This window comes from Vanellus vanellus (assembly GCF_965231255.1).
Source record: "Vanellus vanellus genome assembly, chromosome: 1".
Classification (NCBI taxonomy): domain Eukaryota; kingdom Metazoa; phylum Chordata; class Aves; order Charadriiformes; family Charadriidae; genus Vanellus; species Vanellus vanellus.
This window is the reverse complement of record NC_138905.1, coordinates 153,443,899-153,459,225: the sequence shown is the minus strand read 5'-3', so window position 1 is coordinate 153,459,225 and position 15,327 is coordinate 153,443,899. Positions and strand designations below refer to the sequence as shown.

General features: G+C 41.0%; 1 protein-coding gene across 1 annotated transcript in view; it reads right to left on the bottom strand.

The window, feature by feature from the left end:
- Positions 1 to 15,327, bottom strand: part of RGPD4 (RANBP2 like and GRIP domain containing 4) — a 37,542-nt gene extending 22,215 nt beyond the window's left edge. Inside the window, exons 1-16 of the mRNA XM_082481327.1 lie at positions 15,102 to 15,327; positions 12,548 to 12,615; positions 11,972 to 12,083; positions 9,441 to 9,593; positions 8,495 to 8,725; positions 7,920 to 8,065; positions 5,325 to 5,517; positions 4,562 to 4,652; positions 3,360 to 3,569; positions 2,686 to 2,864; positions 2,415 to 2,590; positions 1,981 to 2,104; positions 1,443 to 1,604; positions 978 to 1,115; positions 743 to 889; positions 75 to 257 (exon numbers count right to left, since the gene is read on the bottom strand). Coding sequence (XP_082337453.1) covers positions 75 to 257; positions 743 to 889; positions 978 to 1,115; positions 1,443 to 1,604; positions 1,981 to 2,104; positions 2,415 to 2,590; positions 2,686 to 2,864; positions 3,360 to 3,569; positions 4,562 to 4,652; positions 5,325 to 5,517; positions 7,920 to 8,065; positions 8,495 to 8,725; positions 9,441 to 9,593; positions 11,972 to 12,083; positions 12,548 to 12,615; positions 15,102 to 15,176 — 2,388 coding nt within the window. The 5' untranslated portion in view covers positions 15,177 to 15,327. The remainder of the gene's footprint in view (positions 1 to 74; positions 258 to 742; positions 890 to 977; positions 1,116 to 1,442; positions 1,605 to 1,980; positions 2,105 to 2,414; positions 2,591 to 2,685; positions 2,865 to 3,359; positions 3,570 to 4,561; positions 4,653 to 5,324; positions 5,518 to 7,919; positions 8,066 to 8,494; positions 8,726 to 9,440; positions 9,594 to 11,971; positions 12,084 to 12,547; positions 12,616 to 15,101) is intronic.

Here is a 15,327-nt window from a genome sequence, read left to right as displayed (position 1 = left end):
AAAGCGCTAATTGAATCTCATGATTTTTTTATTCAAACATAGCAATTCCCTGTAATAATAGCTGGCTCATATACCTTGTAGCTCTTATTTGGTGAAAGAGAGAACTTAGTTGGTGAGGGAGTGGAATGTTTCATCTCTGAATCTACAGCTCGTGACAGACCATTTCTGAAGGCAGGACTCCCATCTTCACCATTCTCGCCGAGTTCCTGGATCACTGTATCTAGCATTTCCCTCACAGTTTCAATAGACACCGGCAGCTAGAAAGTTATTTGAAACACAAGTCATGACTGCAATTCTCCATCAGAGCAAGACACACTGCATTCAGAATTCTGGCTGAACAAGTCACAAGGCCTTCATTACACAAATACTGATTTTCAGCAAAAGTCTAAATCTGTTAAGATTAATGTAAGAAAACAATTCACACAAACATTAATTCTATTTTTTTCAAAGTATTGACCTCTATAAAAAGACAGTGGCAAAAGCTATTTGTTTACATTAAAGCTTTTATCCACAGAGTAGTCAGAATACTGCATGACAAGGAAGGTCATAGAAGCTACCCAGAGTTTATCAACCCACTGGTGTCAAGCAGGTTATTTGTCTTGAGCGAACAAAGAAATTTAACTTGCCTTAAGGCAAAACCTGGTCTAAAAAAGCTAACATCAATACAAACAGTTTCATTTTGTAACAGTAACCAAAGGCACTGCACCCCTTGAAACAAGTTTTTAAAGCAAGAATGACTTACTTTCTCAGTTACTGACATATCTGAGGAGCTTTCCTCAATGATCTTCATTAGATAATGCTTGCTTTTCAGAAGATAGGTTTTGCGTTCTTCTTGTTCTTCTGGCAGCATGGTATCGTTTTCAATCTCCTCTGCCTTTCTTTGGAAGATCTAAAGAACAAGATGCAGATTAATTAGGATGTCAGAAGGCAACTGAATAAAGCAAAGCATTTCACAGTAATGCAGTTTATAAACTTACCATGGCAAGATTCCAGTACGAAACCACATTCTTAATAGCTTCAAATGCTAATAAAGCATCATCAGTTTTGCCATCAACTGCATCCAACATTGCAAATGCTATACGTCCCTCTTCTTCATACGCTGCAACCTGAAAGACCTATGAAGAAAGTGAAAGACAACTCATACCTAGCAATGGAATGACACACCCATTGTTATTTTTCTTCCTATAATACAGGAAAAATACTTTTCAAAGAAAGTTGATACTAAGGATATTCAGTGCCTTCCAATCATATGCATAGTTTAAAAGGTAAGAATAAAGTTTTAAGGAGAGATTTTTTTTCCCCTTTTATCAGACACAGATACTATCAAATCTCATAATTTTTACAGTAATTACAACACGAGTTGTACTATGCAGAGAAAAATCCCATAGCTATGTGTCTGACATAGACCCTCTCTTACTTCAACCTTGGCTCAATCAATCTACCTGAATGTCTACGCTATGGAAATGTTTAAAGAGAGGATCAGTAGGTTCAGGAATACTCCTCTTCTTTTTAATAATTTCCAGCATAGGCAGAACTTTCTTCCAGTAGTAGACACTTCGTCCAATGTATTCCTTCTGGTCATAGAAGGAGTTAAGGCTAATGCCCTGGTGAAGAAAAGAGAATAGAAGCACATATTATTTCAACAAACTCAAGTCAAAATGCTATTCATACATATCCTTCTCCTGTTTTCTTGAAAAGTTACAAAAGTGCTTCTCTGACACTTGAGATAAACCTCAGGGGGTTTATCTCAAGAGCTACGTAAAGTAACATACATGTAGAAAACAACACTACAATTTAAGACAGAGTACTTTATAGGGTGACTAGAACACCAATTCACCTGACAAAATAAAAAACAGTTCTCAATAATACATTTTCAACTGACACCCCCCCCCCCCCCCCCGCCCCAGTATGTTCATAGTTTGGAAAATAGAGGAGAAAAACACCCTGGCTTCTACATGTTTCAAAATAATCTCAGCTTACTGTTTTTTGCAGGCTTTTTGCCCAGTGTATAATTAAGGCAGGTTGAAGGCCATGCTTCCCCAGTGTTCGCAGAGTACTTATTCCGTGCTGTACAATAAGCCTCAGTTTTGCTGCTGTTCCTGGTCTGAATATCAGAAGAAACATTCCTTGATTAGTATTGTCTACTTTTTACCTGTTCATATGTTATTTGCTTGATGAACATAGCCTGCAGTTTTAGTCCTAACCTGCCTCTAGTTTAGAAATGCATTGTTAGAAATGAAAAGTCCATTTTTAGAAATCTTTCAAGTGTATCACATCCCTACTACAACAAAGCTTTCATGTCTAAAATATGTCAAAAAAGAAATTTTATAAGAATATATTGGGACCAATCCAAACTGCTGTACAGAAGGTGCCTAAAGGCTTGGTCAAACATTTCCAAACTGAAAAAGCCTTACGTTGTTTTTCGCTGAATAAGAGTACGAACGGCATCCCACCAGGATCTTTGCTTTTCGGTATAGAGCTGTTTGCACACTGGCAATGGTAAGAATTGAGGCTGATGTGCACCGTAGTGAGAATTAAACTTCTCTTGCAATTGTAAGTTGCTAGTGAATACCACCCCAAGTAGAAATACCTGGTTTTGTAAAAATAAATAAATAAATAAAGGTATTAAATACAAAAAAAACTTAAGTTGTATAGTACATTTAAGAACTTGGGAAGTTTACTTACTTCAAGGTCCAATAGGCAAATGGATTCAGGAGCATCTGTCTCAAGTCTTGATGTTTCTTGCGGCAAGTGAAAAAGCTGTTTTAACCATTTGCGCATTGGAGGTAAGACTGACATAGAGTTCCACTGCAAGCCAAGCCACACAAGGTGCTGAAGACTGCCATTGTGCATTCGAACAGCACCTATGCAAAAACAAAGTTGGATGCAGATGTCAACTTCCTACAAGTCAGCAAGACTTGTTATCTGATCAAATCTCAGGTTTCACATTTCACTGTCAGAGCAGCCAAAGATATTTTGCAGACCAATGACCATCAAGATTGCAGCTTTCACTTACAAAAGATTACAAACTTCAAATTAGTTAAACGTATCACGTAGACAGTTCATCTGAGTGCTCAAGCCATCAACCCCTTCAACTTCTGAGGGGGTGACTCTCAGATTTCCTTTCACTTCCATCCTCACCATATTCATTCCAATAGGAGACTATTTTAGCAAATCTTTACAGAATTATTCAAGAAGCACTTCTTTACTTTGCAACAAAGTTTAAGTCTTGCCTAGGACATTAGTGCAACTTTGGGCAGCTATTCCATGTATTTGTCTTTTGATGCAATATGAAGTATTCGTAGAAGACCTTCTGGTACAGAAAGTTGTGTTGAGTTTCAGAAAGCAACACCTCTTACCAATGTCATATTTATTAAGTTCCACTTGAACTGGTGCTTGTGTACTGACATTTCCAATATCATCTGTGCCAATAAAAGATCTCTCTCTAGAAGCTCCACTCTCAAACAGGCTATCAAACAATGTAAATGAACCACTCTTGTTTGCAAAAGTTTCCACAATCTCTTTAAAGAAGTCTTGCTTGCCATGGCTTAAGTTCAGCAGCATATGACCTAGAAAACAAAAGTATCACTTCACATGAATAAAGCAGTAAACATAAGGAAAGTATTATTTGATACACTGAACCGTCCTTGCTATCAAAGGCTGGGTGGGAATCAGGATTTCCCCTCATGAAATCTACAGATTGTTATGTTCTCCCTGTAATTAGGTCAGTGTTTCAGCACATAGGCTTTCCAAGCTTTTAGTGACTACAATGCCAAGGCATTTGTAAATCCAGGTCTTCGGGCAAACAAAGTCATCTTCTTATTATTACTATTCTAGGACCATTGCAACTTTCCTTAAAATAAGTAGATGTAATACAAGAAGTCTCTTCATCAAATTCCATTCTGACACAATTGAATCTGATGTCTTGTGGGTTTGTTTGTTTTCATCTAGGCCCAGCAAGAGTTTGTAGACTGAATAACTGTCTATACTTAGTAGTAAAAAGAGCAAAGCTCATGAACAAGTAAGAGGATGGAAGGACAGGGAAAAAGTAATATTTTCTTATCCTCTTGGGGCTAACAACACTTGCAAAATAGTATCAGCAAGTAGAAGCCATTTCCAGCAGATTAATAGACCATAAAAGTTAAATTCTATCTTAGTGTTAGAGAAGCAAAAAAGGAGGAAAAAAAAACACGCTTGAAAAAAAGAGAACACACTGTACTGGCATGCTAAAGAGGAGGAAAAAAAAAAAAAAAAACAACCCACACTTTAGGTGTCAGGATCAAACTACTGGGTTGTTTCACATATGTAGTCAAAAATCTAGAAAGTTTTATTGCATATTGAAGTGTTAACATCACATTTTAAGATAACGAATGTGTTCTTTAACAAACCACTTAGCTCTAGTAACTATTAACTAATGAATAGTTGCTATTAGTTACAAGATTAAAATGGATTTTTATTAAAATTAATTTTAATTAATTTTTTATAATTAATTTTATAATTAATTTTAATTTAATAATAAATAATTAATTTAATTATAATTAATTTTATTAAAATTAATTACCAGACTGGCTTTTCCGATCACAGGCCAACATTTCTAGCACATCTTGTCCAATTTGATCCCCCTTTATTAGTTTTGACTTTGGTTTAGGAACCTGGTGAAGTAAGGAGAGAATTGTTACAGCTTTTTCACAGTACAAGTGGATCATTTAAATTAGTCAACAAGCTTTTTAGCATTAGAAAACTAGAAAAAAAAAACATAATTCATTTTGAAGGTACTATGTCACATATCCCAAGGGGGTGGGGAAGAGGAAGCCACCTAAAACCCCGAGGTGGACAGTTATAGCTATTGCAAGTAGCATTAAGCGCGCACAAGAGCAAGTAATACCTGGAATGCAAGCAGTGGCATAAAAAGGACAATCAATTTTACTTCATAAGGCAAAGAATTAGGCTTGCTTTTTTTCGTTCTGCTGTTTACACAAGTATATGGGCACTATTCAGTTCATCCCTTTCCCTCCCTATAGCAATAAGCCTAATACTTAACATATGTGCTCAGCTGTATTACAGAAAAGGGAATATACTGTAGGAAACAAACTCACTAGCCCTTAAGAATCAAGTTACTCTGACAAGGGAAACAGCTGAAGATACACTTTTACCCTATTCACGTCATGTGCAATTGTGCAAGAGTACGGTTTGGTGAATGAGGAAGTGTTTCTTTAGGCACACAAACACTAGTTCATCTCAGGAATGCAGGAGTTCAACATACATACAGCAAGAACATTTCAAGAACTGCATCAACTAAAGGCATAAACTGAAAAATTACTTACCTGGAAACTTATCAGATAACACAATGCTGCTAGTTCACACACAACTCTCCACTGTGCCTCATTGTGCTGGGCCATTTTCAGTAGCAAAGTTCCGGCATGCATGTATAGCTGTCCTTTCATTTCCACAAAGGTACGAGACAACTCATCAGCCCCATTCACATATGGTTTCACTGACTGAAGCACACGGTCAAAACTAAAATGTGGAGAAGACTCATTCTAAACAGAGTCCTGGTAAAAGCTATAGCAGATGGTTTTGGTTGATGCTACTTAACTGTGAATCAAGTAGCTCAATGAGTCAATGGTTAGCACTGTCTCTGTTGCTTAAACCCGAGTTGCACTAGAAAGTACAATAATGGTCTCAAACTCCCAAAGCTCACAACTTAGTTTACTGAAGTAAAACATATTAAATATTACCTAGATATTTACAGTCTTTTTCAGCACATCTTTGCACAGCTACTTTCAAAACTATTCTCCCAAACCACGCAGATAAACTTGTTCACTATTGCAGATTTAGAGACATACAGGAGGCACTAGTCACTCTGCTCTTCCCTTTCCTGGGAAAGGGATGAATGGACAGTAAGGTGGATAGAAAACTGGTTGCAAGACAGAGCTCAGAGGGCGCAGAGTCTAGTTGGAGGTCACTGACAAATGGTGTTCCCCAGGGGTCAGTACTGGGTCCAGTCCTGTTCAATATATTCATCAATGACTTGGATGAGGGGATAGAGTGTACCATCAGAAAGTTTGCTGAGGATACAAAGCTGGGAGGTGTGGCTGACACACCAGAAGGCTGTGCCGCCATACAGAGAGACCTAGACAGGCTGGAGAGTTCGGCGGAGACAAACCTTATGAAATTCAACAAGGGCAAGTGTAGGGTGCTGCACCTGGGGAGGAATAACCCCATGCAGCAGTACAGGTTGGGGGCTGACCTCCTGGAGAGCAGCTCTGTGGAAAGGGACCTGGGAGTCCTGGTGGACAACAGGATGACCATGAGTCAGCAATGGGCCCTAGTGGCCAAGAAGGCCAATGGCATCCTGGGGTGCATCAAGAAGAGTGTGGCCAGCAGGTCAAGGAGCTCATCCTCCCCCTCTACTCTGCCTTGGTGAGGCCCTACCTGGAGTACTGTGTCCAGTTCTGGGCTCCCCAGCTCAAGAAGGACAGGGAACTGCTGGAGAGGGTGCAGCACAGGGCTACCAAGATGATTAGGGGACTGGAACACCTCTCTTATGAAGAAAGACTGAGGGAATTGGGTCTTTTTAGTCTGGAAAAAAGACGGTTGAGGGGGACCTGACCAATGCTTATAAATACTTAAAGGGTGGGTGCCAGGGAGGATGGGGCCAGACTCTTTTCGGTGGTGCCCAGTGACAGGACAAGAGGTAACGAGCACAAACTTTAGTATAGGAAGTTCCACCTAAACATAAGGAGGAACTTCTTTACCTTGAGGGTGGCAGAGCACTGGGACAGGCTGCCCAGGGAGGTGGTGGAGTCTCCATCTCTGGAGACATTCAAAACCCACCTGCATGTGTTTCTGTGCAACCTGCTCTAAGGCGGCCCTGCTCTGGCAGGGGGGTTGGACTAGATGATTTCCAGAGGTCCCTTCCAACCCTATGATTCTATGATTCCTTCCTTTACCAGAAAGGCCCAAAATACACTTAGACAGGCTCTTCAAAAGCAGAAGATACTGTAGAAATCTGAGTAGATGTAGACTAGTACACAATCCCACTCAGGAGAGGCCTTCCAGAAAACAGTTGAAACACTCTTTCAATTACCTGACAAAATGATAATGGCTGTTAGCATTGCCATGATCTGGAAGTGCTTCAGATATAATCACCTTGAAAGGCTCTAATGAAACAGCAGCAAACCCAAGATGTTTTTGGTCAATGTTAGAGGAGAAAAAGAAACAAAACATACTTGGGAATTAAGTACTCCTCAGCCGCTGCCTGTATTGCTTCAAATACTCATCCAAGATTAACAGACCAAAGAATATTGTTTTACAAAAGACAATATAACAGCCATTGCATAATTGAGAAACAAAGGTAGGTCAGTAAAAGCCACTAAGAAAGGAAAGACAACAGAAACGAAGGAACACGGATCTTAACCAATACAATGACTACAAACATTATTCTGTACTACTCTAGGTATGCCACTGATGGTATGCCTTGAAGTCAGCTGGTTCAGCTGACCCTGTAACACCATCAGTTTTCCCTGAAGGAGTGTTCTTACTGCAAGTGGCTTCCTTCCTCCCGGCTATACTATACACCTAAAGTTCCTAATTATTCTGGTATGCGTTGTGTTAATTTAGATATAATTTATTTTAGCTGACTATTCAGACAAGGCTTGCATCTCAGTCAAAAGATAGCTCGAGGTTCAAACCCAGTAAAAACCATTCTTAGCTGCTAGTACAGAGAATCTCCTCTCCCATCCATAAACAAGTTAAGCAGCAAAATCAAAGCTTGGTAGGTGTTCTGTAGCACAGAAGAAAAGAGAAAAACAACACCACCACAACAAAAAAACCCACCCACCCAATTCTTAGAGAATGGTCAGGTTTTTGGTTTGTTTTTTTTTTTTTTTTACACTACAGGAAAGTTAACACCGTACCTTTCAAGTGTCTCTCTGCATTCCTGAACATCTCTAGAAGAAAGTGTCATTTTGACAAAGCTAGAGTAGGCCAGCAGATGATCTTTCTTGATAGCTCTCCAGTTATTTTTATCAGACTCCAAGTCTTGTAAAGATTCCAGATATTCCTAAAGAAGAAAGTTCATCACAGGATAAGTAACAGTCATCCTTCCATGAAGGCAAGGGCGGTATTTCTCCAAAACATATTAGTAGCATTTACTGCATAATCCAGTTTCACAGGTGAGACCTCAACATATTCTTCAGCAGCAAAGTTCCAGGGAACTATTTGCCTGAGCAATTTTACCCCTAATGGAACTGCTGTATCTAACTCAGCTTTTGAAGTTAGTAAATCAATAGCTCTATAAGGTTTAATTTTAGGGAGAAAATTCCAATTAAAAAACCCAAGAAGTATTTTGTAATTCCACTGGTTTCAGTAGACTTGCATCTGAAGGAGTTAAATCACTTGAGAAATAGCTGCCAGAGTAATGACACTAAGAGAAACAGACCAGTTAAAAAAATATGGAAGACTATCACAGGATCAAAATATGATTAAACACCTCAAATGTCTCTACAACACAGGAACACCATTCCAAGCTTGACTGCAAAGGTATTTTCTTCTGTGCCTCCTGACAATGGAGTACAGCATCTCTTAATCTATTATTTGAACGGTAGAGTGCAACTAGTCTGATGTTTATGTAGACATCATCTGGTCTTGCATAAAGTTCTGCTTGAATCAAGTCAAAAAGCTGATTCCATCCATCTTCACCTTTGCAATCCAGTAACTGCTCCTGTTAAACATGAAGGCAACATGTTAACATCTCATTCCCCACAATGAGTCTTTTCAGCAACTACAGTACCAGACAGTTTTCTTTCCTGCACTACACAGACTACATTACTCAGACTACACTACCCTTAACAGGTTTCAGGTATTAGATAAAGTACATAAAGCCATAGACTACCTTGCTTAAAAAAAAAAAAGAACAACAGACATCTTAAGACTTTAAGGTCATTGCTGATTTATACAAAATTAATATACCTGTGCAAAAGTGAGATTGCATGACTGAAAGCATTTACACAGTATTTGGAAATTACAGCATTTCTCATATTCTGCAGAGTTGATCATAATACAGATTTAAAAAGCAGCACAAAGCAAGAAAGCCTGGGCTCACAGGCCTGCTACCTTCCTGTCAGTCACACAATAGAAAGATCAAATAGTGCCTGTCTTAACTTCTTGGATGTGATAACTAACACAGTTTCTCAGCATTTGTAAAGAGGACTAACCTTGAAACATTAAAAAGGGTAAGAAAGCCTGTAGCTGCAGCTTTTTTGAAAGCTAGACAAAAATGTCAGACTGCAAGGAAAGTAACATCTAACAGAATTAATATTAAAGATTCTAAAATAATTTAGCCAGGAGGAGTTTTGTGTGAGGTGACATGCAAAAAGCACTCCAGTCGGATGCTGAGAGGTTTTTTAAGCCACAGAACAGAGGTAATTGGAATTTACCTTCAACCTGTAAACAGCAGGACTGCCAGGGAAGAGCTTAGCAGCTCTCTCAACCCAGTATTTTGCTCTTCCATCAGTAATGTTGTTATTGCATAGTAATTCTGCAATCTTCAATACAAGATCTTTCTGTGTTGGGTTCAAATCCACAGAACGCTAGTTTTCCCCATGCACACACAAGAGGACAAAAAAAAAAAATTAACAACTTAAGATTATGATCCATATAGAATAGGAGTTATCCACCCACAAACAGACCCAGCAATTCAAATTAGTTAGGTCTATCAATACAGAATATGCTAAGAAAAGCCTTTCTAAATGCCACCACTAGTTTACAGCATCCAGATACAACTGTTGGAATTTAGAAGAACGTATGAAAAATAATGCAAGAGACAGTTCCTCTGGATCTACCACTAGCTACTGCTATACACAGGTTGTAAGACTATAAGGACTTCTAGTCTAGCCAGATGTGGGCACTTTTAATAAAAAAATAGTTAAGACACACAGTTTAAGAAGAGTAATAGCAGTTCATGGAGTTGTGTTGGCAACCAGACTTCACAGTATCACAGTATGCTAGGGATTGGAAGGGACCTCAAAAGATCATCTAGTCCAATCCCCCTGTCGGAGCAGGAACACCTAGATGAGGTTGCACAGGAAGGCGTCCAGGCGAGTTTTGAATGTCTCCAGAGAAGGAGACTCCACAACCTCCCTGGGCAGCCTGTTCCAGTGCTCTGTCACCCTCACTGAGAAGAAGTTTCTTCTCAAATTTAAGTGGAACCTCTTGTGTTCCAGCTTGAATCCATTACCCCTTGTCCTATCATTGGTTGCTACTGAGAAGAGCCTGGCTCCATCCTCATGACATTCCCCTTTTGTATATTTATAAACGCTAATAAGATCACCCCTCAGTCTCCTCTTCTCCAAACTAAAGAGACCCAGCTCCCTCAGTCTTTCCTCATAAGGGAGATGCTCTACTCCCTTAATCATCTTAGTTGCCCTACGCTGGACTCTCTCCAGCAGCTCTCTGTCCCTCTTGAACTGAGGGGCCCAGAACCGGACACAATATTCCAGATGCGGTCTCACCAGGGCAGAGTAGAGGGGAAGGAGGACCTCTCTCGATCTACTAACCACCCCCCTTCTAATACAGCCCAGGATGCCATTGGCCTTCTTGGCCACAAGGGCACAGTGCTGGCTCATGGTCATCCTGCTGTCCACCAGGACCCCCAGGTCCCTTTCCTCTACACTGCTCTCTAACAGGTAGCTCCCCATCCTGTACTGGAACCTGGGGTTGTTTCTGCCCAGACGTAGGACCCTACACTTTCCCTTGTTGTATTTCATTAAGTTATTCCCTGCCCAAATCTCCAGCCTGTCCAAGTCTCTCTGGATGGCAGCACAGCCCTCTGGCGTATCAGCCACTCCTCCTAGCTTAGTGTCATCAGCAAACTTGCTGATAGTACACTCAATTCCCTCATCTAAATCATTGATGAATATATTGAATAATATGGGCCCCAGTACCGACCCTTGAGGCACTCCACTGGTTACCGGCCTCCAACTGGACTCTGCCTCATTGACTACGACTCTCTGGCTTCTCTCCTTCAGCCAGTTCGCAGTCCACCTAATTATCCGATCATCCAGTCCACACTTCCTCAGTTTAGCCATGAGGATGCTGTGGGAGACAGTGTCAAATGCTTTACTGAAGTCAAGGTAGACCACATCTACCGCTCTGCCATCATCCACCCACCTCGTTATTTCCTCATAAAAGGCTATGAGGTTGGTCAAGCATGACTTCCCCTTGGAAAAGCCATGCTGACTGCCCCTAATAACCCTCTTATCCTTGATATGCCTTGAGAGGGCACCAAGGATAAGCTGTTCCATCAGTTTCCCAGGGATGGAGGTGAGGCTGACCGGTCTATAGTTACCCGGGTCCTCCTTCTTGCCCTTTTTGAAGGCTGGAGTGACATTTGCTTTCCTCCAGCCCTCAGGCACCTCGCCCGTTTCCCAAGACTTGGTAAAGATGGTGGAGAGTGGTCCAGCACAACATCTCCCTCCCCCAAACCAGAACAAAGACATTCCGATTGGGAATTTGACATTTATATGCTTGCCTAATCAAAATTAGATTTGCCTCTCCCTTCTGTCCTTGACACTCCAAAACCAACCAAACAAAAAAACCACTAGGCCTATAGTCTTCTAGTGGCAACTAGATTCCTGTTGTCATTACAGTCCAAATGAAGGAATTCTACAACAGCCACAAATCCTTAGTCCAAAGGGTAATGTATGACATGGGAAGAATTTAACAGCAGGTAGCACAAAAATCGAGGCCAGAACAAAAACCAAAGAATCAACTTTAAAATATACTATTGAAGCAAGTGGTATCAAGTAAAGAATCTCCTCTGCAGCACTTCATATGTCAAATGTGTATAAATAATAGTTTTTTCAGGAACACATTTTCTTCTATGGGTTTGAGAATGTCCAGCACAAGATTTTAAAAGTCCATTTACAAAGGAATAAAGCGGGACATTAGGGGTCAGTGTAGTACTTACCTTGTAACACCCAAAAGCTTTTTCTATGTTATCCTCAGCTTCGTAAATTTGTCCAAGAAATCTGTGTGCTTTGGGATCTCTCTCTTGTACGTTGAGGTATGTAGATATATACCTATGGAGCGGGAAAAAAGTAAGTTACATGACCAATATTTTTCAATAATACTCCCTCCGGTCCAGGCTATAATGATAACTTAATCTGCAATACAGGAAGTATAGACATATCTTGTTCCAGGTACCTTGTCTGGACCTTAAAGTAAGAAGCAACATTGTTTTATATGTACAGATGCTACTTGCTTGCCAGCAAGTATTTGTTTGTTAAAAAAGCAGCAGTTTGCAGAAGTGGTAAGAACTACATAATACAATGAGAAAAAATAGCCATTTCAACCAGACAGCTTTTTCAGTACCATATAACCATGTTGTTTTACAAAAATTTAAATGGCATTCAATACCCACATTTACTGCTACCTTAAAACAGCATGGTATTGATCTTGGTTTCTCTGGTCTGCTTCATATTCATTTAACTTTTCTCTTACACTTTGGAGAACAGAAAAATAAACATACATCAATGCATGTTACCTTTTAGCAAGTTCATACTCTTTAATTTCAAAATACAGCTTAGCAAAGAGGAATCCTTTCATCGATTTCTGAAGGAGAAAAAACATGACATATACTTTAGATATACAATACTTTTAAAATAATTCAGTAGGGTGACCCTTCCTTTCAGCAATGCATAATACTTTTAAATGACTGAATTTGACAACTAGTTATCAGCTCAAATCCACTCCTCATATTTAAAGGTTTGTTTTTGAAAGATGTAGTATTAAAAATGAAAAAAGAGTTTTTGGTACAGTTGGCAAAGGCTACTAGGCAAAACAGAGATTACAAGTGAAGCAAGCAAGAAGCCCTTATACATCTGGCATTTCATAAACACTTCTGATTAAAAAGAGTGGAAGAATGAGGTCAGCTACATATAATCTCTTTTGATACAGTGTAGCAAAGAAAAAAAAATCCCTAGAAACAGAGAGATCTGACATTTAGCCCTGCTATTGTCTACTGTCATCAGACACTATTGTTTAAATACACGTCAGGAAAAAGCAATTTCTACCTAAGTCATTCACAGTTTGGGTAAGAAACATATTTATGCAATAGTTTATTTCTGATGTTGTCAGCCTAAAATAACTTGAACATACACACTTTAGAGGCAAAAGGTGAAACACCTCCAAAGGTATTTTTTAGAAGGATAGAACAAGGAAGCAATAAAGGCAAACCAAAAAGAAACACAGAGAGCAGGCAGAGGGCAAGATGGCAGAAGCACAGACAGGAGGAAAAGAGTGAAAGGAATGAGCTGAAAAAACAAGTCACAAGCAACACCTCAAGGTAGAAGTGAACCAGACAGAAATTGAAAGCTTGACCTCCCGATAGCACTTCAAAAGCAGATTTTGATTGTGAACCAAAAAATACTGGAACTAGTTACATCTATGATTCCAAACAAGCACGTACATTTTGAATACATTTGAATTACTAGTCTCGCTCCCTCTCCCACCCATGCTGTTCATGCAAAATTTTAAAAAGTATTTTAGAATGAAACCAGGCCTCCTAAGATACTTCAAGTTTTCAGTCTGTATTTTTGAAGTATGTTATAAAAAGGAAACCCCAAAATATGTCAGTGGAGTTAAACTAGCATCTCCTTTTAAACACGGATGAAAAGAAACCTCAAAATAAACACTTTGCATCCTTATAAGCACCCCCCTAAAATCAAAACAAGAAAACTAGTAACTATTTCCACCATTGACTGTGCTACACAATTAGTTGTAAGCATTACTTAAAAAAAACACAACAACAAACAAAACAAAACTAATTATGCACCAGTTGGTGGCCTTACGCACAACAGAAGGAGAATATTTTTTCCTTTTTGCTGAATTTAATAGGGATATCAAAACAGTTAAAAAGCATCTCTGATTCTGGCAGGGATGTACTTGACATTGTCTGGTCTAAAGAGCACCCAAGTCAATTAAAGTCACAGGACAACTTTGTTGCTATTGGAAAAGGTACAAACGATGATGATGTACACAGGCCCTGCATAAAGACCCTACTGCATAATGTTGAACGTGGATGCGTTCATGCTACACAACACACTGCTGAATGTTCTAGCTCTGCAATAAAATCAATTCAGAGCAGCAGAACAGGATCTTTCAGGATTAAATAGCTCCTATGAATTGCAACAGACTGCTCACTGTGACCTGTATATCATTTTCCATTATATCTGGAAAATGGTAACCAATCATGCAGAGGTCCTCATCTTTCTGTTCAGTTAAAAAAATACAGTAGGAAAATTACTTTCTCCCAGTTCTCTCTCTCTTAATACTGTTATATTGCAAAGCAGTCACACAGTCAAGAGTATTAATCACATGGCACATAAAAGAAAACTGAAAGCTTCTCACATGTTCCCTATTTCAGTTCTTAATATTTCTAAAAAGGAGAAACTCAGGAAACTTGGAAACTACACTCTCACAAGACAGAAAAATTCTGTACTTAGTTTGTGGGCTCTTCAAAGCTAGACTAGCGTTTACCAGACATAAAAAGTAGGTGCACAGCGCTAGCAAACCACTGCACCTGGTCAGGTAAAGCACCTCCAGTAAGTGAAACCCCAATGCCCTTCCTCACAGCAGCTTCCCCTACCTCACTCGACTTACAGAAACCCTGAATAAATACGGACTCAAGAAATACTCCCAGAGACGCTGTAACCCCCTTTTCCTCTCACCGCCAGGGATGAGGACAGGCAGAGCGGACTCAGCTCTGGCACCGCAGCGCCCGACAGGGCGCGGGGCACCGCAGCACACGCAGAAAGCAGCCGCCCCCCACTCCGGCAAGCCAAGAAGCAGCCCGGCTTCCCGCCTGCGCGGGAGGCGGCCGTCCCTCCTAAACCGAGGGAGGGCATGCCGCTGCCGCCTCACGCCAGCCGCCCCTCAGGCCCGGCGCCACGGGCCGCGCCAAGCCAGGCCGGGCCGGGCCGGGCCAGGCAGCCGCCCAGCGGCCGCGCGGCCCCCCAGGACCGGGGCGGGCGGGAAGGGCAAGGCCGCGGAAGATCCGTCGGCGTCCCCCGGCGGGGCCCGCCGCCAGCAGCGCTCACCTCTCTGGGGGAAGGCGCGGCGGCCTGCACAGAAGCGACGTACCGCTCCACCTCAGGCTTCGTGCGCCTCATCATGGCGCCGCGGCGGGGGCCGCGCCCGGCCTCCTTCCAGGCAGTCTGCGCCCGGCGCCTTCGGAGAGGGAGAAAGAAGGGAAGGAGGAAGCGACGACGGCGACAGCAGCGGCGGCCGCGCGTTACGCAAGTTCCCGCGCAACCGTACAGGGCG